The following is a 20,733-nucleotide window of genomic DNA, read 5'->3' on the forward strand; positions in this document are numbered from 1 at the left end:
TCAGTGCTGGACGCGGCGGATGGATTGGATCTGGTTGGTGTGGGCCTGGCTGCTGTATTCGTTGTACTTCTTGAACTCGCCGTTCTGTCTGTCCCGCTCCAGCACATACTGGTAGCCCCTGTATCCTGGGTACTGGTATGCCACCCACCTGCAGGGAGACCCCCCCCCCGGCTCAGGGCCAAATCCTCCCCCCACGCCTCCCCTCCTCTCTGCACCACTGTCCCCCCCAGCACCCGGCCCTCTGCACCCCCTTTTTGCCCTGTGTTGGGGGGATGGAGGTGCCCCATGGCTGGGGGTGGCAAGGGTGCCCCTTCCCCATCCCTGTGGGATGCCAGGGGCTCGCTGGGAGGGACACGCGGGGCCCCCGCTGCCCCCCCTCCCCAGCAGGACTCACGCTCCAGAGTTCACTTTGATTGATGCCACCTCCTTGTTGCCCCAGCCCATGGCCTGCAGTGAGGGGTAGTCGTCGCTCAGCTCAAACTTGCGTCCCTGGAAGTTCTCCGCCTCGTAGAGGATGGCTTTGCTGTCGTTGTGGTTCTGCCGAAGGAGCGGGAGGGGGTCAGCACCCCTCAGCCTTGCAGTCCTCCTGCACCCTGCTCTGCTGCTGCGCTTCCCATGGAAGGAGGGAATGCAGCAGGCTGGGTGGAGGAGTGAGGGGCCGGGGAGGGCATGGGAGAGGGGCTCCCCAGAGGCAAAGCCGGACATGGAGAAGGGCAGCAGGAAGAGGGGGAACTGGGCTGCGGGAGGTTGTTCAGCCACTGCCCCCACGGCCCTTCCCTCTCCTCTGGAGCCCCGCACAGCCCCACAGATCCTGCCCCGCTGGAGCCAGGGGGAGGTGCCAAGGCACCGAGGGAAGCGTAGGACCGTGGCTGGCTTTGGTGAGTGCTGTGAGCACACAGGGGTGCCCTTCAGCCTGGCACCCCTTGCCGGGACACCCCAGGGCTCTCCAGACAATGCTGTTCCTGGTGTCCGTGTGCTAGTTGTGCACGGCTGCATGGGGGCACTGGGCTTGGTGATGACAGCTGCCAAGTCTGCAGCTTCCTCACCCCTGCCACCGCTGGAGATCACAGGGCAAGGCAGGCTCCTGAAAGCCCCATCCAAGTGGACCCCCAGCTCTGTGGGGCCTTGCTGGGCGTTGGGCACCGAGGGGTTAATTGTTAGGACACAGAGCGATGCGGCACTGTCCCCCCATGCCCAGCCCCCACACACATCTATCTGCACCGAGGAGCAGTCCTGCCAGCGAGGAGTGATCTTATCTCGTCCCCTTTATTAAAGCCCAAGCATATCTGCCTGGTGATTATTAAAAACTGGGGGGGGGACCCCGCTCGGAGGCGCAGACGTGCTGGTATTGCAAGCACCAGTGTCTCTGCAGATGGAGTGATAGAGGCCGTGTCTGCATGGGAACAGTGCGGGCACCCCAGGCCGGGGGGGGATGACAAACCCCCACACCCCCAGGCACCCCTTCGGCCCTCCCTGGCACTTGCCCACCAGCTCCTCTGCTCGCCTCGTCCACGTGCAGCCAGGCTGGGCTTTCGGCTGGCTCTGCCGGCGGGGTGGGGGAGGCAGGGCATGGAGACCCCAGCCGGTGAGCTGGCTCTCGAGTGCATAAAGCAGCTGGTTTATTAAAGGAATCAGGACGGTGTTTCAGGCTAAATTTTAGGCCTGAAGAGCATCTCAGTGTCCTATCGTTGCAGAGAAGTGAGAATCAGTCGATCCATCCACTGCACCTCTAGGCCTCACTGCACCTCCCTATCCCACAGCAGCTCTGCATTCCTTACCCCTCCGTCCTGCAGCACCTCTGTCCCTTCCTCCATCCCTCTGCCTGTCACCCATCACTCCATCCTTCCCTCACCCACCCCTCCGGCCCCAGCTCGGCAGGCGGGATGGCTGCTCTGGCTGCCCAGGGCTCGGGGCCCGTGGCGGGTGCTGGCCTGGCACCTCCTGCCCAGCCGCGGGTCCCCATAACTCACCGCGCACTTGATGGGCCGGAAGGAGAGGAGGTGTTCGGTCCTGTAGCCGCTGTTCCCGCTCCAGGCCTCCCACCGTGGGTAGTCACCCTTCTCCAGGATAAACTGTTGCCCCTGGTACTCGGGGTACTCAAAGCCCACCCAGCTGGAAGGGAGAGGGGGAAAGCGCTCAGGGACATGGGAGGCAGCCCCGGGGACTCAGAACAGGGCTGAGACATCCCGGCACGGTGGGGGGCAGCCCCTGCCCGTGGGGTCTGTCGCAGAGGTCGGTTCTTGCTGGCAGCAGAAGTCCCTTCTGGATGCAGAGTCGGAGCCCCTCTCCCCAGGGCCGTGCCGTTGCCTCCAACCTGCACCCCGGCTCACCAGGGCTTCCCTCCCTGCTTGGCAGATGGGGAAACCGAGGCACCGTGCAAACAGCACAGGGAGGGAGGACGCGCAGTGATGCAGACCTGAGGAAGGACCCAGGTGTCCTGGCTCCTGGGCAGCTCCCGACAGTCTCTGGGGGGCAAAGGGGTTTGCAGGAGCTGGGTGCCCCAGGGGGAGGGTGCCCGGGGCTGGGGCCGCGAGGCTGGCAGGGCACTTACGGGCCGGACTCCACCTTGATGGAGCGGATCTTGCGGAAGCCGCGCTCCATGATGCTGGGACACTCCATGAGGAACTCGCAGCGCTTGCCCTGGAAGCTCTCTTCCTCCCACACCGTGATCTTGAACTGCCCCAGGGTGTCCATTGGTTCGCTGGTCATGCGGAGCGCTCCGCTGCAGGCAGAGCCCACGCGTCACCCTGGTGGGTGCCGCTGCCAGCCCCGGCCTCCCCACTGGCTGCCTCTGCTTCAGGGCGAGTGCGCATCCCTCTCGCATCCCATGCCTGCCACTGCCGCCGGCCCCTCTCCCTCCCATGGGATGGGGGACACTTCCCCCTCCCTTGGTGCTGTGGGGTCTCTGCGCATTGTCCCCTGAGGCCTCTCCACGGGCAGGGGGCACTCACAAAGCCCATGCTCTCCATGTGAGGTGCCCAGTGCCCGGGGCCGCCTCAGTTTCTCTGCTCCCAAGCCTCCTGCAGTGTCTCCTGGGACCGCGGCACTCAGCAGCGTGCCCCTTCCCCAGAGCGTGCAGCATGGCGGGGCTTCGTGTGGGGGGCGAAGGGAGCGTGGCAGCGGCTGTGCAGCGGGGGCATTGCAGGGCGCACAGCCTGGTACTTACTTGGTCTGCAGGGCACAGAGGCGAAGGTGGCAGTGCTGGGAGCGGGTTCGCCCCGGTGTCTTTATAGGCGGGTGGCGAAGTGCCGATGGTGCACAACGGCGGGGCGCTGTGTCAGCAGCCCGGGGGGGGCACGGGCCGCGCGGGGCCGGGGCGGCTGCCCGCGCCAGGCTCCCGCTGTCCATTCCACTTAGGCAGCGTGGCGAGAGCGGCCCCCCCCCCCCGCGCCCCGCGGGGCTCACAATGAAAGTGCTGGGCTGTGTTTGCTCAGGGGCTCAGGGCACAATGGGCAAAGGGCCTGACACACCGCTTTCCTTTCTCCCCCCGACAATGTCCCCGCTTGGCCCGGGGATTAGGGAAGCCGCCTTTCCCAGGGCACCCGGAGCCTTTGCCAGGGTTGCGGCTGGCTGGAAGGAGGTGCCAGGGTGAAGAAGGAGGTGTTTCCAGCTGGGAGTGCCAGGGCGCTGACATCCTTGGACTGGGTCACGGGGCTCGCCTGGGCCCCCAGCTGCCCGCAGCCTGCTGCGCTGCCGGTGCGTGTCCCAAACTGGCAGGATGTGGCAGGTGCTCAGTGCACCAGGGCAGGCTGCACTCAGGGACAGAAGCTGGCTCTGAGCAGGTGACAAGAGAGGGATGGAGGAGGGCTGGGCACAGCCACAGCTCGGTGGCTCCATGCCCTCAGAGCCACGCATGCAGTGCACATCCCTGTGCTAGCTCTGGACTGGGCACTGCTGAGCCCCGGCACATTACCTGCTCCTCACTTGTGAACCCCTGGGCATGCCCCCCTGCCCTCAGCAATATCTGCCCCCCTACCCTAGGGAATGGTGCCCCCTCCTCTCTGGGGGAACAGCAGGAGGGGGACGGCTTTGGGGCAGGGCTGTGTCCTTCCCCTGGCCAGCGGGAATAGCCTTCCTGGGATTGCACCATGACATGCAGATGTGCCCCACATCCCCCCACCAACCCCTGGCTGGATGAGGCCACAAAGGCTGGAAGGGAGGAAGAGTGTAACTGCCCAGTCAGGCCACGAAATCCTGGATATCCTGGTGGCAGCACTTCTTGCACTGTCCCTGCTTAGTCCTTGGTGAGTCAGGGCACTCCCCAAATCCAGCTGGGCAGGAGTCGCCTGGCCTCCAGGCAAGGGATAGCCCAGAGCAAGCCAAACCCCCCAGGGAAACCCTGGTCCTCTTGGGGTCCTGAGAATGGGGTCAGCATCCACAGAGAGCCCGGCAGTGCCAGTGGTGGAGGGCCCAGTGCAGGCGCTGGGAGGCAGAGACCTGGTGCTAGGATGCTGGGCTCTCAGCAAGAGGGACATAAGGGGACAGAGCAGGGCAGGGCTGGGGCCGGGACACCTGCATTCTCTCCCACGCGTGACAACACGCCAGCCGGCGTTCCCTTCCCGGCTCTGAGACCTGGTTTCCCCTCAGAGGCACCCCTGTCCTTTGCAGGGCTCTTGGAGAGCCCCTGCTGACCCCGATGGGCTCCTCCGGCCTGCCCGCCTCAGGGCAGTGGTGACATCGCCAGGAGCAGGCATGGCCCTCACCTGGCTGTCGCCTGCCCGGGCGGTGTCACCTGGCCGGCCGTGCCGATGCCTCGAGGTCCCAGCAGAGGGTGCAGCCTGGCAGCGATTGGAGCTGGCTCCAGCACAGGGACGCTGGTGGCACTGGCAGGGGATGGGTGCTGGGGTAGGAAACCCTCTGCTTGTAACCCCCGGGTGCTCTGCGCAGGGGGCGATGGAGCAGGGGCACAGCAGGACCCCTGGAAGTGGCTGCAGCCACCTGTGGAAGCAGGGGATGGAGGGAGGGACGTGGGGTGCTCCCGAGCAGGATGGAGGGCAGCAGCCAGGGAGCGATGCCCCACCCAGCAAGCCCAAACCTCAGCCCCATCTTGACAGGGGCTAGAGATGGCATGGCTCTACTCCATCCGCCCGCCTGTCCCGGCTGCCCGCTGCTCCCCACATCCATCCCTCCGTTTCCTCTTCATCCTTTCCCACCTGCCCGCCTGCATCTCCTCACTCAGCAGCTGTGTGTCGTGGCCATGGCCTGGCCTCTCCCTTGGGTGCACCAAGGACCCCTGAGCCGCTGGGGTGTGACAAGGGACAAGAGACATGGTGGGGAGATGCTGTTCTGCTGGCAGCCCCCTGCCTCAGGAGGGCCTGGGGTCATGCCCGAAAGGGTCCCCACAGACCACGGCTGCCCCTCGCCTGTGCTGTGTGAGCAGAGGCATGGGGCAGTGATAGGAGTGCAGGGGCAGTCTGGGGCTCTGGGCTGTGCAACACTGTAGGGTGTGCTATGGGGTATGTGGGGCTGTTACAGGGTACACAGGGGCACTGAGGAGTGTGCTAGGGAGTGGGGGGGGGGGCACTACAGGGTGTGCTATGGGGGGACAGGCAAGTAGCTCTAACAGCCCCCCCCATACAACCGTTGGGGGATGAAAGCACCATGGGGGGAAGAGGCACAGGGAGGAACCTCCCCCACAGCCCCCCACCTCCCCCCACAGGCTGGACTCCATCCTTGCTGCACAGCATCATGCCAGCTGCCATGTCCTATGCGCTGGCCTCCCGCCCCCCCCCCCCCCCCCCCCCGGCACCCTGGGGACAGGTGCATCCAAGCCCCAGCCCATGCTTGGGGACAGCGGAGCAGGCCGGGCTGCCCTGGTGAGGCCATGCCCAGCACCCTTCCCTGCTGCACCCTGGGGTGCTGATGCAGCCTGGCCTCCCAGAGCATCACCCAGTGCCTCTGGGTGGTCCTCACTGCCAGCTGGCATCCCCGCGTGGCTCTGTCACCTGCCTGGCTGGCCAGGGACACAGGCAGGAGGAGGCCAGTGGTGGCGGGGGCAGGCAGCAAGTCTGCTCAAGGGCAGCTGCTAATATTGTCTCTGCAAGCGGGTTAGCGCTCGCCTGGGGCCTGCTGCATAGGATAATTTAATAAGGGCCCCGCGTCGCTCCCGGCTCAGGCTGTTCCCTGAGCTAGCAAAACAGATCAGGTTTCACCATGCCAGGCCCAGGCATGGCACATGAGGCTGGGTGGCTGGTGGCCCCGGGAGCCTGGGTGCAGCGGCAGGACGGGGTCGCAGGAGTGCCTGAGCCCAGCCCAGACCCCGCGGTGGATGGTCCCTCACTGCTGGGGCCAGTGCGTGGATCAGGGAGCCGAGCAGGCTGAAAGCCAGCCCCAAGGGAGGGGACATGGGCACTGCGGGGGCATCCTGGTGCCAAAGCCACATCTGGGGCACATCTGCTGCCCTGGGGCTCATGGCAGCACGCGCTCTTCCCCACAAGTGCCTGGGCCAGCACAGCAGCCTGCGGTCCTGGCTCTAGCAGATGCTGTGGGCTGAGCCCTGGCCACATCCCTGAGCCCAATGGGCCCCCTGCCCTTGTCATCGGCCTCCCTGGGGGCTGTGCCGTCACCCCAGAGGGCTGGAGGGCCAGGGACCAGGCCGAGCAGGAGCAGATGGAGCTGGTGCCGGGCCCTGTTTGCCTTTCTCCCAGTTGCCTGGTGCTCTGTTTGTTCTGGGGATGGCTTCCTGCTGCCAGGGCAGAAACAGGTGGCTTTTATTTGCAGGGTCTGGCTGATTAGATCAGCGCGTCATTCCCCCCACCCAGCCCCGCAGCTCCCTTTTCCCACCCCCCTCTTCCCCCAGCCTCATTTCCCTGGGAAATCATCCTCGGCAGCAAGGATGCAAATAACCCCTTTCCCAAGCATGTCCCCTTCGGGGCTGCTCTGAATGTGGCCACGCAGGGACTGGCAAGTCCCAGGCAAAGGCCACATTTCCACCCCCCAGACCCCCAAACCCCATAGCTGAGGGGCTTGCTGGGGCCATTGCTACACCCCAGTGCCGCTTGTTGCCACCCATGTGTGCAGACACACACACAGAGCCATCTGCAGGGTGTGCATGCACAGGCACTGTGGGAGCAACCCCGGCTGCCTCCCCCCAGTGCACACTCCCTTGCACTAGGAGCTACACACACACCAGCCCGCCACGCACATGTGTTCACCGCACACACCTCCTGCTCCCTCCCTGCAGTCGGAAACTCCTGGGATCGCAAACAGCTTGGCAGATGTTGCCAGGTTTAGCTCCCCCCGACACACATACATGCACGCCGTAGGCTGTGAGCGGCTCTGAGCCAGGAGATGCTGGAGAGGTCTCAGCCGCTGGAACTCCCTGGTGCTGGGGCAGAGCTCTGCTTCATCAGGGCCGCTGTCCCCCTGCCCTTCTGCCAGCCCTGGCACTGCATGCTGCTTTCATGTCCCCCATCCCACGCAAGTGCCCCCTTCCCCTTGCAGGAGCTGTGTACAGGTACCCGTGAGAGCTCCTGCTGCAGGGCAGGTTGGCTTCTCCGTGGTGGCAGGATGAGTCCCAGGGTGAGAAGGCAGTGGGCAAGGGGCCCCAAGAGCCCTGCCAGCTGTGATTTGCCAGCTAGAGCACAGCTGGAAACTGTGACCAACACGCCAACTGGTTCCCCCCCACCAACGCAGCCTCCACTCTCCCCATGTGCATGTGGCCTATAGCCAGCCACCGCTACCCCGGCTGGCACGCCAGCTCCAGCCACCCCCTGTCCCCACCGGCAGGCACCCCAGACACCCTTCAGCATGTCACTCTCCCCTCTCTGTGGGACTATGCATACCCGCTCTGCCCCATGGCACCCATAGACCCACTGGAGGTGTGCACACATCCAACAGCCCCTTGCCTTGCCCCATCCACAGCACTCCCTACAGCGTGCCCAGCTTGGTGGCCTGGGGGGCTCGCACTAGCCAGTGCTCACCCTTGTACACTCACTGCCCCCAACCCCCCCCCCGGGGCCAGGGGCTTGTGCTGGCCACAGCTCAGCTGTGCACACTCCCCACACTCCCAGGGACGCATGCCCATCCTCTACCACCAGTCCAGGAACTGCCCTGCGCAGCCCCTGCCTGGATCTGGTTGCCAGCTGCCCCCCAGCCTGGGGCGCGCTCAGGGCCCCCAGCCCTGCCAGCCTTGCTCCGGTCCCCCACGCTGCCTCCGGAGCAGTGGCTTCACCTGCCGGCTCCCCGCCGTTCCCATGGGGACTAATCCCACCTGAAGGTCAGGGAGGCTCCGCCAGCTGCTCGCCTCCTGCCTGTGGATTACAGCCTGGATGTGAGCAGGTGGCAACCACCGTGTCCCCAGGCCTGGCCCTGGCGTGGGACTGACAGTGCGGCAAAACCCTGATGGGCTACTCCGAGAGGGGCCCCAGGGCCGCAGTGCCCTCACAGCCTTGGGGAGGGCTCAGGTGTCCCCCCACATTCTTTGCGCTCTGGCCCTGAGAGTTGTCCACTGATGGGGATGCCAAGCACCAGGGCAGAGGCGCTGGGGTTCAGATCCTAACTCAAAACTGGAAGTGCCAGCCACTGCAATCCCCTATTACCCCAAATGATCCCAGTCTGCCATCCCCAGGGCAACCCCAGAGCTACAGCATCCTGGAGAAACATCCTTGTCTCCCCAGCAGTGCCCAGTGCAGACCAGTTTCTGGGGAGCGGTCCCGGAGCCTGGGGCCTGGTGGGATGGCCGGAGGGAGGCTGCCTGTGACCCTGTGCCAAGCTCAGCCCAGATGTGGCCCCAGGTTCATCTCCTCCAACATGTCATAGCATATTTGGAGAGGCACTACAGGGTAAGCACAGCTTCCCAGGTGCCAGCTTTGCCTATAGCACCCAGGGATTTGCCATGAGGGTGCAGGGTGCAAGGATTGGGGGGGGGTCCTTGGACTTCCAGCTCCCTCAGCCCCACAGCCAGGGGATGCCAGCTTAGCTGGTGCCTGGCCAAGGTCCTGCTCCATGCAGCAGCTCCTTCACTCCCCTGAGCAAGCAAGGCTCCAGTCAGGCAGCACCAGGGACAGCTGGGGGGACCCCAGGGTGTTCCTTTCTGCCCCCCATCTGCACACCACCCCTGGAGCTGGACAGGCTGCAGTGAGAGAGGTGCAGCCTGCCTGCAGAGGGGGGCGGAGGGACAGGATGCCGGCGAGGGGCAGCTCACACCTGAGTGGGAGAAGCTGCCAGCTAGAGACAGAGACAGACCATGGACAGCTAGGGAAGAGAGGACGGGGTCAGTCCTGGCTTTGCACACGTTCTTTGAGTAGACGGAGGGTGCTCTTGGGGGGCGGGGGGGGGGGCACGGGACAGAGACAGGGTCACCACCCCTGTGTTGGCAACATCTGCAGAGTCAGGCACTCAAGCCAGGGTGATGCTCATCTTGGAGACGGGCTAAAAGCCTGGCAGGCGGCGTCTCTCCTCCTCCAGCAGCGATGAGGCCCACGCAGGCGGGGGCCGAGCTGGGCACTGCAGCAAGAACAGAACATCCTGCCTCGGGGTTCCCGAACCAGCAGTGGCTGGGCCAGGAATGGCAGCCCCGGCAGCTGCTGAATCCCACCCACGGGCAGGTTACCCGCGCCCTCCCCTGCGCTGCCGGCTGGCCCGGAAGGGGGTTCCCCATCGTGCGCCACTTCCCGGAGGGCACCATGGCCCCAGGATGGGGTCGAGGCACCCGAGAGGCAGGGCTGGGGCAAGCTCTGGGTTTCATCCCCTAGCCTGGTACCTTGACTCTTTGGACAGGTCCCCCCTGCCTTAACGCATGTGCTTGTGGGGTGTTCAGAGGCCTTTGCTAGGGGCAATGGGGAACTCATCCCTCACCCACGGGGTGTGGATGCAGAGGGGTTTGCGGTGCGGGGAGGATGCCAGGCGGTACCCATGCTGCGCCCGATGGAGCCTGCCCCATGCACACGAGCCTTGTGTGGCAGAGCGTGGGATGCACCCACTGCCTGGGCAAGTGGTCTGGCCCTGTGACCCGCTATGGGGAGTGCAGCACCCCAGGACAGAGCCAGGGCAGGTCTCTTATGCTCCCTGTCCCCATCCTTGCCGGACAGAACGGGGGGCATCAGCAAGCCGCTGAGCTGCCACGACAGCCCAGCCCCGGGGGCTGGCGTCTCCTTGGCCCAGACGTTGTGCGAGCTGGCTGGATACTGCAGCAGTGCCAGCGTGGGACAGAGTGACCTTGCCGGGACAGGGAGTGCCTGCTTAGCCCGAGCATCTACTCCAGGCAGGACAGAGCCACAGCAAATATGCTGGGCTGGGGAAAGGTGGGATCTATGATCAGCCCCTGGGGTCTCCCTGCACCTGCTGCCCCCCGCACAACCCCAGTGCCACTGAGGGCAGCTGGCAGGTCCCCAGGCCGACCCCAGACAGCACTGGGGTGCAGAGGACTACCTGCTGCCACTGCCACTTCCTGCAGCAAACCATTGCTTTCCCTGGGAACAGCGTGCCACAGCCAGGCTGGCTGGGCAGGACACGCAGCCCACTGGCAACACCTCCCGCACAGCCAGCAGCAGCACACGCCTCTGCTCACACCCACATGTTTGTGGGACGCACACACGCTAGCGCACTGAGCCGCGAACGTGGCAGGGGAATCACCAGCTCCACATGCTTAGCCCAGTGGGAGCACAGAGACATAGACACCCACAAACACGCACACATGCAAACACACGCATGTGGAAACACACGCACATGCCTGCACATGCACATACCCCATGCAGAGCAGTGCATGCACTAGCAAGATGCACCAGCTCCACATTGCCTGCCTAGCCCAGGGAGAGCACAGACACGCACGCACAGCCGTGCACAGCCATACACGGCTCGGTGCACACACACATATATATGCAAATACACATGCATGTGCATGTGCACACCCATGCACATGCTTGCGCATGCACACACACACACATATTTGCAAACACATATGCATACGTTCATATGCACATGCACACACAGGCACACATGCCGCCTCGGTGCTCCTCCTGCACCTTGCCTTCCCCATGCAAATCCTCCCTGTGCAGAGCTGCACATCAACCTCCCTGTCCTTTCTCCATGCAAATCCCTGGCCCAGCTTCCCAGAACACAAAGTAATGCAAATCCTCATGCAGGGCTGGCCAGGTTTGGGGTGGGGGGGGAACACCAACACACAGCACAGGCAGCAACAGCCTTCCCTACACCTCATCCCCTGCCAGCTTGGCACAGACCTTGGCACTGGCACTGGGCTCTGACGTGGGAGCCGAGATCTGGGGATGGTGCATGAAGGGAGAGGGCTGAGGGCCAAGCAGGTCCCTGGTGCCTAAAGCCCAGAGGTGACTTCCTGCAAGATTTGAAGGAGAAAGCATGTGCAGGCCCTGAAGGTGCCCAGCAAGTCTGACACCCTATTAAGGCAGTCTGGCCCTGGAAAGTGAGCCAGAGAGGCTCAGGGACCGAGCAGAATTTCTATCTGCACAGAAACCAGAAGCCAGCACAAGGCGACGGTTCCCCAGCTCTGCCAGGCACCAGGATCAGCTCGCCCTGGGACCTAGCCCTCCAGGCTCTTGGGTGCTAATCCTGATTAATGTCCATTCCCCTGGTAACACAGCCCGCAGGTCATCACAGCTTCCCATGGCCACCCACGGCACTGGAGGACGTCACAGCTTCCCAGTGCTCCCAGCCCTGCTTCTCCTGGGCTAACAGGGTTGGGACAGGGAGAGCAGGTTGGGGAGATTGGGGGGGGGGGCAGTTTCTTGCACCTGCATCCCCAGCTCCTGCCACGATACCCTGAAGGGCCAAAGAGGCTTTTCTGGAGCATCTGGGATATCTGCAGGGTGCAATGAGGGTCCTGCGTGGCTCTACCAGCCCCAAAGCCAGGGGTGCCAGGCTCTGCTCCGGGACCACGCAGCCCCGCAGTGCATGGAGTCACCGAAGGAGAGCAAAGCATGGGGCAGCATCTCCCCCCCGCCAGCCCTGCTCGGCAAGATACCGTCTACCACCGGGCTCTGCCCCTGTGGGGAAGCACGTGCAGCGACTAGAGCGGCACAAGCAGGAGAGTCTGGCTTTGCTCAGTGTTATTAATCTTGCTGTGCTTGATCCCAGCCTGACTGGGGTGGCTGCAGGGGGTTGTGTGGATCGCGGAATGTGTTGTGCTTGGCTTTTCAACTTTGTTGGGCTCAGTGGCAGGAGACAGAGTCCAGAGACATGGTCCAAAGGGGCCTTGGCTGCGTGACCATGACGGCCAGCACTGTGCGACATCAGTGCACCATGCAGTTGCCCCTGCTGGGCTAGGATGGGGCACCGGGCTCCTGGGAGACACGGGGAGCTCAGCACCCCCAGAGATGCTCTTGGAGTTTGATGCTTTTCAACACCATCTGTTGGAAACTTTCCAAGCATCTGCCCAGGCAGGGCACTGAGAACGTGCCTTATCTCCATCCCTTGCAGGGCCACCCCAGGGATGAAGCAGGGCTGTCCTGCTCTGGGCAGGGGCTGCTGAGCCTCATCCTGTGCATGGATCAGCTGCGGAGGGGAGGGCTGCTCCAGAGCAAAGCACAGCAGGAATCATCCCTTCCCTCCCTGGCCTCGGCACACGATTGCTGTCGTTCCCTCCAGAGCTGCACCAGCTGCACGGCCGCTGCTGCAGAGGGGAAGGTCCTGAGGCTGGTAGAGGAGGCAGTAAAGCCACTCACTTCCCCAAAACATCTTCCCTTAAAATCCCATTTCCCAGGCATGCCTCCTCATGCCACTCTGCCCAGCTTGTTGGGGGGCACCAAACGGCAGAGGGGAGAGCAAGGGAGAGCCAGTTCCATGCAGAAGAGAGACACAGGTCTGGCTTTGCCCATCTCCTGGGCTCTGTTACCTCCAGCCCCTGCTCTGCACACACTCTGCAGGACTGCAGCCCCGGTTATTCCGCCTGGGCGACATTTGCAGAGAGGCTGCAGGAAGGGCTCAGGGCTCTCCTGTAACCTCAGAGCAGCCCGGCAGGGCCTGGAGCTGGCCCCGCTGACCACTGTGCTGCCGGAGAAGTGCATGTGCCTGCCGGGAGCACATAGGAACAGAGCATCCGCAGGGCAGGACAGGAATGTGCCCAGGGCCATCAGAGAAATCACAGCAGGAACCAGGCATGGCCAGACAAGGAGGCATGGGGCACTTGGTACCCCTCCAAATGACTGTCCCATCTCCCAGCTCTCCGGGACTCCCTACCATCTGCCCGGGGTGAGGGGCAGCCCTGGGCTCCGAATGCCTCTGCCCTGGCCACAGGGGATGGGAGTCAAGCTGGCACTCAGCTGCTGGCTCTGCTGGTTACACTGCACCCAATAACCCCAATTTGCCCAACAGCCCTGAACGCTGAGGTTCTGTAGTACCGAGTTGAGCGCTACACTGCTCCTTGAGAGCGGGACAGGGCTGTCCTGCGACAGCCCCCTGGCTCCCCAGATTCCCCCCCGATCCCTCCCCGGCAGGTACAGGCAACAAGGGATTGCCACCAGGAACAGGTACCTGGCCTGCACAGTAAGGGCGAGAGGCAGGGCGCTGCCTGGCCCAGGGCAGCCCAGCACACGGACAGACGGACCTCGAAGGGCTGGGCAGTGCAGCTCCTGGATCAGCCGCCTGGCACAACACAGGACAGAGGTGGGGGGGATGCCAGAAAGGATGGTCCCCTCCCCCCCCCAATCCTCTGCCCTCTTCACCCCCTGCCCACTCCTGCTCTCCCTCCCCACTCCCTGTGGCTGTCAGCAGCTAACGCTGCCACGGTGCCAGTGGACTGTTGAGACCTACCTGGGCGTTTGGCAGAGCCTGGAGAGCTCCACCCCGGGCCAGCCCTGTGCTAGGGCAGAGGAGCGCTGCCAGGGCTCCCCATTACAGCTACGGCTCTGCAGAGTTGCTGGGGTGCAGGGGCCAGGCTCCCCCTTCCCCGCCGGGCTGCTGCAGGCAGAGGTGGCAGCTATGCGGGATGCATGTCCCTAGGTGTGATGCATGTGTGGCTTTCCTACCATGCTCTGAGTCCTGCGTGCCACAGCCTGTAGGGCATCAAGGCAGCATGTGCATCTGCTGCATGTCACAAATGCCATGAGCGCAAATGCCACATGGGTCCCATGTCTGGCATGTGTGCAGGCCCCATGTCATCATGCATGCTGTGTGCTGGTTGTATCTTCTGCATGTGTGCTGCCTGTCGATCGCTTCATGCATGTGCCATGCACGGGTCACGTGTCGTGCATGTGTCTGAGTGAAGACTGCATATTGTGTGCATGTCCCCGGTGTGCCCTGCACACAGGCTGTATGTTCATCATGTCATGTATGTGGCAGGCCTGGTCGCATGTCACGCATGAGTGCTGCGTGGCTGATGTGCTCTCAGTATACGAGCTGCGCATCTCAGGTGCATGGGACATGCAGTGCCGGTGTACGGCTGATGTTGCATGTGTGTGTGTGCCTGTCGCACGCTTGCAGACGGGCTGGACCTGCCTAACGCGAGCCGAACGAACAAAACGTTCAGGTCAGGTCTTGCACGTGGGGCTCGACGCCAGGCAAGTGCAGAGTTGCTTGGGGCTCGGACGGCGTGGGCTGGAGGGTGCTCTGCTGTGGGCTCCTGGGAGCCCCGTCCTCGTCCTTCCTACTGGGCTGAGTCCCTCCAGGCAGGGGAGCGGATATCCTGTTGCACCCGCTGCTCTGAACCGGCTCCTCTGGGGGTAAAGTCCGGAAGGTGGATGCTTGACACCTGCTGCCTGGGAAAGCCAAACAGAGCAGGGGCGGGTTAAACTGGTACAGCAAGGTGGGGAGGGACCGGGGAAAAATAGAGAAGGAAGGAAGAAAGAAAGGAAGAAAGTAAATGAGTGTGTGTGGGGGGGAATGGAAAGGAAGAGAAAGACATGAGAGAGAAGTAAAACATTAAAGGAAGGGGACAGCTGGGACAGCGTCCCCCTGAGCCCACCCTCCTCCCTCCCGGGAGTTCGGTGGGTGCCACTGAACTCCCCATCCTGGTCCCCAGGGAGCCCCAAGGTATCCCCGGGTTGGAGCCCTGCTCCCAGCCGGGCGAGCAGGACCCCGGCACAGGTGTGTCAGGCTACAGCACCTCACCTGACTCCGGTGACACGTTGGCAGCTTGCAGGTGAGCGGCTTCGCCTTCCCCCGCTGGCTCATGAGCAGAAAATGAGGGTGACGCTGGCTGGATGGGGCTTTTATAGCCCTGATAAAAATAGCTCTGGCTGGCCGGTGATCGGGGGGCCGGAGAGATGGGAGCGAGCAGAGACAGGCGAGAGGGCTGGGCTGTCCACGGCGAGCCTTCTCCCCAGCGCACCTGTCACGGCTCTGTGTTTGCTCAGCGCAAATATTGACCCAGGGAAGGCAGGCTGGGCAGGGGAGGCGATTAGCCCACCTAGATTAGAGGCAGAGCAGGTCTCTATGCAAACTCTCCAGGGCTGCCTTTGTTAATGGGAGCCTGATGGGCTGATAGGAGCCAGGAGCCTGGGTGCTGGGGCGGGCGATGGGGGGGAGGAGGAGGTGGTGGGGGTGGGGGGGGGGAGAGGAGGAGACATTCATTAACCTGCACTGGAACAACACCAGCTGTCACTTTTCCACCCACCTGCCTGGCTCACTTTGCAGCCGGGGGTGAGGGCAGAGCAGGCTGGCAGAGGAGGGGGGCCAGGGGAGGCAGGTGTGGGGGTACCCCACCTGGGCGGCTCTGGGAAGGAGGCTGCTCATTTGCAATGCTTTGGGCTACTGAAAGGTCAGGGAGCAGCAAGATCCTGGAGCAGGAGAGCAAAGGGGGATCTCTTCGCTACCTATCCCCAAGTAGCCTGACACTGAGTGCCAGCGATGGCAGGGACCACCTCATCTCCCTGCTCATGCTGGAGACCCCTGGGCATGCCAGGGCAATGCAGACTTCATCAAGAGGAGCCCACAGACCTCTGAGCTGGGCAACAGAGCAGAGCTCCATAAAAACACCTCTGCTCACTCTGTTCAGGAGTGTTTCCAGCACAGCCACGCTGGCCAGGAGCCAGCTCTACCAATGCATCGGCAAGAACAGGATGTGTTTCACTCTGTGTGCAAATGCCTTGCCTTGGGGGGCACTTCATCCCAGAATGACACCAGTCTCCAGCATCAGGGATGTGTTACCTGCCCAGCATGGGGTAACCTGTGCAGATGCCCCAAACGGTGGGTCTAGGAGCAGTGTGCAGAGCTCACAGGGCCAGGAGCAGGTTAGACACGTTCCTGTGGCACCCAGCCACACCACTCAGTCCTGACAGTCCCCAGCTGATCTCACCCGCAGACAGCACAAGCTGGGATATCTTTCTGGGTTACTCCAGCACCCACAGCTCCTTGGATAACAGAGCATGAAGTGCAGTTGTGGTGGCAGGAGAAGCTCCTTTGTGCAAGTGCACTGAGGTGTTTGTTTGTGTAGACGGGTGTGTTTGCAGGTGGGGAAAGGGATAACGCTCCTTTAACCCCCACACCCCCATGGCGGACACCTGCAGGGCTCCTGGATGTATGTTACAAACCGCTGCTGTTGCCCCTTCCAGAGGCAGAGTGCGCCTGCAGGTTGAAGTAAATGGATTCCCAAATGTAAGTGGATATCCACAGATCCTTATCAGCCACTGCCACCCAGCTCTTCTTTAAAGCCTGGGCCCTCTCAGAGTCAGGATTTTGAAAGACAGACTCCATCCCTCCTCCTGAACGCCTGCCTGCTGCTGTCTCTGGGATCCTGTGTGCCCCTAGCCCAGCCCTCTGGCCAGCCAGGCCCGGCACAGCAAGAAGCCAGAGGGATGCCAGCGTACCCTCATTTATAGCCCTGACCCTCTTTTCAAGTAGTTTTGCCAGCAAGGAAAACACAGAACTACCGCTGCCCTAGGTTGTAGTGCTAAAAGGAAATGCAATGTTCCTTCTTCTTTTGATGCCACACAGGCCTGACGCTTGGATTTTCCCACTTCTGCTTTCCTGGCATGGGATATGTGCTGGGCAGGACTCTGTCCTCTCCCTGCTGCTGCAGGCTGAGCAGCAGGTGCCCACACAGGCTGCCTGGCCATGCCTGATGCAGGAGAGGGCTGGAGTATGTGACAGCTGGGCCTGGCTGCTCATGGGTCTCATGCTCAGCCCTAGAGAGGTGGAAAAAGCTTTTCCCTTTTCCAGAGGAGCCAGAACCCCCCAGGCAGGCCACGATTGCTACTCCAGCTCTGGCAGACATCTCCAAGACACTGCTATATGCTCTGCCAGAAATGCCCACACCCCTCTCTTCCCAGCCATGGCAGGGCCCCCCCATGCCCCAGTGCAAAGAGTACCCTTGCAGGGCTGCCTTATGGAAAGCAGGAGAAAAGCAGGTGCCTTGAGCTTGCAGGGTGCCCTGTGCCAGACAGCTATCCCAGGAAACATCTTCCACCTGCCCTGTCCACGGCAGCAGGCTCCAGGGCAGCATTTTACCTGTGCGTGCTCTTCCCTGGCAGGCAGGCAGTGCTGGTGACCAAGCCCTTAGGCACTAAACCAGGTTGGCCCCAGCAGGGCCAGGCCCAGCCTCCTCTTCCAGCATCCAAGGTTTCATGCTACATTACTGTCCCATAAGGAATGACTAGCCCATATCGAAGCACCTCACAGCTGTCTGGAGAATCCTTTGGTCTCCTGGTCTGACCTGGGCTACGAAGTCTCCCAGCCCAAATATCAGTGATGCAGCTGAGCCAGCAAAGCCCAGTATCTCAGATGTGGGAGACCAGAGATGAAGGGTCTCTGCCCACTTCTGCCATGGGCCTTGGAGAACTCCTTCATCTTTTTGCTCTCTGGCCTTTTCCCTGCCTGTGCAGACATTGCAGGCAATTCAGGGCAGGGGGTCTCCTCATGCCTGCCTAACACTCAGTATAGGGGGAGAGCAGGAACTGATCTCAGCCAGGGGCTGTGCAGACCCGGGGCAGGGGGTCCAAGGGACTGTTCCCTAGCACTGCCACCTTCCCAACATGGGTAGAGGGTCGCACAGGGTGGGGAGGTTGGGGGGAGCTGTGTGTCTTTGCAACAGGTTCAGACTCCCCTAGCTAGGGGATAGCAGAGCCTTGCAGACACCCTGGCAAGGGAGACAGCTTTGTTCTCTTCCCTTTATCTCCCAGACAATGGCACGATTCAGCAGGTGTTAAATGTTTTAATGGGATTCAGGATAGCTTCTGTTGCCCACCTGCCCCAAGGCCATTTCACCCCTCCCTAGAAGCCAGGACTAACAGCCAAGAAGAAAAGGCCTGTTGTGTGTTGCATTAACTACCTGATGACTGAGCTCTCCTGACAGCTAACGCAAGGAGGAGGGGAGTCCCGTTAGCTTGGCGAGCTCACATTCAGCCATTCGGACTGCGGCCATATACCTGCAGGCCATCAATCTGCCATTCTGTCCCCAACCCCAGTATCTCAGGCCCAAGGAAACATCACCTAAATACCAGTGAGAAGGAGTTGGACCCATATCTATAATATCTCTCTTAGAGAAACATATATTAGAAACATGTTTGGTGCTGGGGCAGGTCTGCAGAGTGTGGGTTGGGGCCCAATCCAGCTCTGGACAGAGCTTTACTCTGCAGTAAAGCTAGGGATGCCAGCTTCCTCCTGCTTGAGACCTGAACGTGGTCAGCAAGAGACAGGGCTGCTCGCCATCCCTGGGAATTGGGCTGCGGGTCTGGCACTGCCTCAGTCCCGCTCCCTGGAAACCTGCAGGGCTCTGCTCCATGTGCCAGCCAGGCTCGTCACAGCTGGGGGGGGGGGCGGGTAAAGAAGACAGAGCCTCTTGCTAGGGCCAGACCCTCCATGCCAGTCCTGCACTTTATCCACCCTCTGCCCCACTGCTGCCCCAAAGATCAGAGTGTGGAGAGGAGCAGTTGGGGGCAGTGAGACAGCAGCAGGGAAGCATCGGCAGAGTTTGTAGCTGGGGCCAGGTTGTCCCATGGGCCATTTGGCTGTTCTGGGCTCTCCCCCATCCAGAGTTCACCCAGAGCAGTGCCTGTGGGTGTTGCTGTCTCTCCCTCCCTTTGCAAAGGAGGACAGCAACGGGGGCTCAGTCACCAGGTCCTTCATCACCCCTGGGCTGACTCCACAGAGCCCTTGAGGCTGTTGGTTTGTACAGCTGAGAGCCACAACAGTGCAGGGAGCCTGCCGCAAGCCCTACAAGGCAGACATACCCCCATGCACTCCAACCTGCCCCTTGCTCTCTGCACAGCTGGGTTACAGGTCACTACCTCAGACGCAGGGTTTTAACTCCTGCTGAGCCAGTCCCAGACTGCAGGGACCCATTCTCCAGCAGACTAATAGCCTCCTCAGCCCTCCTGCAGGCACACAGCTCTGCCCAGCTGTCCCCAACACACAGGGCTGTGCACATATATGTGTCTTGCAGAACCAAGGCCCAGATCTGTTCCCAGCTTGAGAAGATGAAGTAGGATTTTCCCCAATCTGGGGAGGGAACTGTCCCACACCTATTTTTAAGTTAGGATGAGGATAAAAAGAAAAATAGGTGACAGCTACTAATGGCTTTGCCTAGTGCATGCTGGGTTGACAGGAAATGGAGAAGACCTAGATGAGAGGTGACACACAACCATCTCACACTTTTTACAAAGAGCCAAGGGGAGAAAGATTTAGCCCTCAGATCTGTAGGTGGCTCTCAAAGCTCTTGCTCCCTGCTGACTTCTCTGACTCCCCCATCATCGATGGCACTCAGGGCTCTCTACCCTACTAGAGGAACTCTATAATCAGAGAGGTGAATTCACCTCTGATACTACTCCAACTGACAAGCACAGTGCCAGCCTCCTGTTTCCTCCAGGTCTCCACTGTGTTCAGCCCTGGTGAAGAGGAAGAAGGGAGAGGATGTGAGTTTTAATGACAGGAAAACCAGTCCCTGTGCAAGTGCCTGCATCCAGGCTACATTCATTTGCTGTTATACCAGCACAACACACAGCATTTCACACATTGACCCATCAGTCCCATGAGGCAGAGGAATTAACAGTGATACAGCCCAGGTAGGAAGGTATCAAACCATGCAGCAGGTCTGAGGGACACACTGACCAGACCCATCTCTGCTGCTCCAGGCTGCCCTGGACTCCAGCAGGGAGCTGAACTCAGCCTGCCTCAGGAAGATGGTGAGGCTCCAGCCCCTGCCTGTGTTACCAGCTTGGAAAGTCTGTCATGGGAATACAGAGCATGTGGGTTGAACAAATCCCAGTGAGGAGCCGGGACTGGGCAGAGTTACCCCCAAACAGACTGGACAGCCAGTCTTTGCTCTTGGGCTGCTGCTCCCTGGAGCTGGGAGGAAGGAGGTGATACCCCATCTGCTCAGCACAATCCAATGTCCAGAGGAAAAAAGCTGCCATCTGAGAACTGTAACCCAGCATGTTGGGGAAGGGGTAGAGGGGCTTCACTCCTTGTGAGATGGATCCGGGACCCAGGTGGAAGCCCAGGTGCCCAGGCTGAGCTCCAGGGCCCGCAGAGCCTTTGCTGCATCTCTGACAACAGGAACAGCTCAGCCCTGGGGCTTAGTAACAGTTACGTATGCAGAGCTCCTGCACAGAGCAGAGTGCTGGGGTGGTGCTGGGAAAGCTGCAGCACCTCCGGGCACAGTGGGCATCTGCCCCCTGCCAGATTGGGCAAAAACCCTCTGCAGTTCCCTGTTCTTGGGCTGCAGGGGGATAAGGTGCAATTCCCATCCTGGCTGGGTCCTGGCACTGGGAACACAGGGCAGGAGGGTTTGGAGGGGGATGCTAGATGCATCAGTGCGGGGCACACGCCCTTCCCAGAGCAGGGTGCCCCAGGTGAGCCCCATCTAGCAGAGCCCACCAGGCCTGC

General features: G+C 61.8%; 1 protein-coding gene across 1 annotated transcript; it reads right to left on the bottom strand.

Annotated features, from left to right (window-relative positions):
• On the bottom strand, positions 1 to 2,709 carry CRYBA2 (crystallin beta A2). Its single transcript, XM_026092321.2, has 4 exons — positions 2,552 to 2,709; positions 1,971 to 2,112; positions 395 to 537; positions 1 to 148 (listed from the first exon to the last, which is right to left on the bottom strand). Exons 1-4 carry the CDS (start codon positions 2,707 to 2,709, stop codon positions 1 to 3), a joined length of 591 nt encoding a protein of 196 aa, XP_025948106.1.
• Positions 2,710 to 20,733: the final 18,024 nt, after the last annotated feature.

Source organism: Dromaius novaehollandiae, chromosome 7 (assembly GCF_036370855.1).
Source record: "Dromaius novaehollandiae isolate bDroNov1 chromosome 7, bDroNov1.hap1, whole genome shotgun sequence".
NCBI classification, from domain to species: domain Eukaryota; kingdom Metazoa; phylum Chordata; class Aves; order Casuariiformes; family Dromaiidae; genus Dromaius; species Dromaius novaehollandiae.

Coding starts and splice junctions, on each gene's coding strand:
- CRYBA2 (XM_026092321.2), bottom strand. CDS start 2,709: ATGACCAGCGAACCAATGGACACCCTGGGGCAGTTCAAGATCACGGTG. Junction 2,113..2,551: donor ATCAAGGTGGAGTCCGGCCC/GTAAGTGCCCTG, acceptor TCTCCCTTCCAG/CTGGGTGGGCTTTGAGTACC. Junction 538..1,970: donor TCCGGCCCATCAAGTGCGCG/GTGAGTTATGGG, acceptor CTCCTTCGGCAG/AACCACAACGACAGCAAAGC.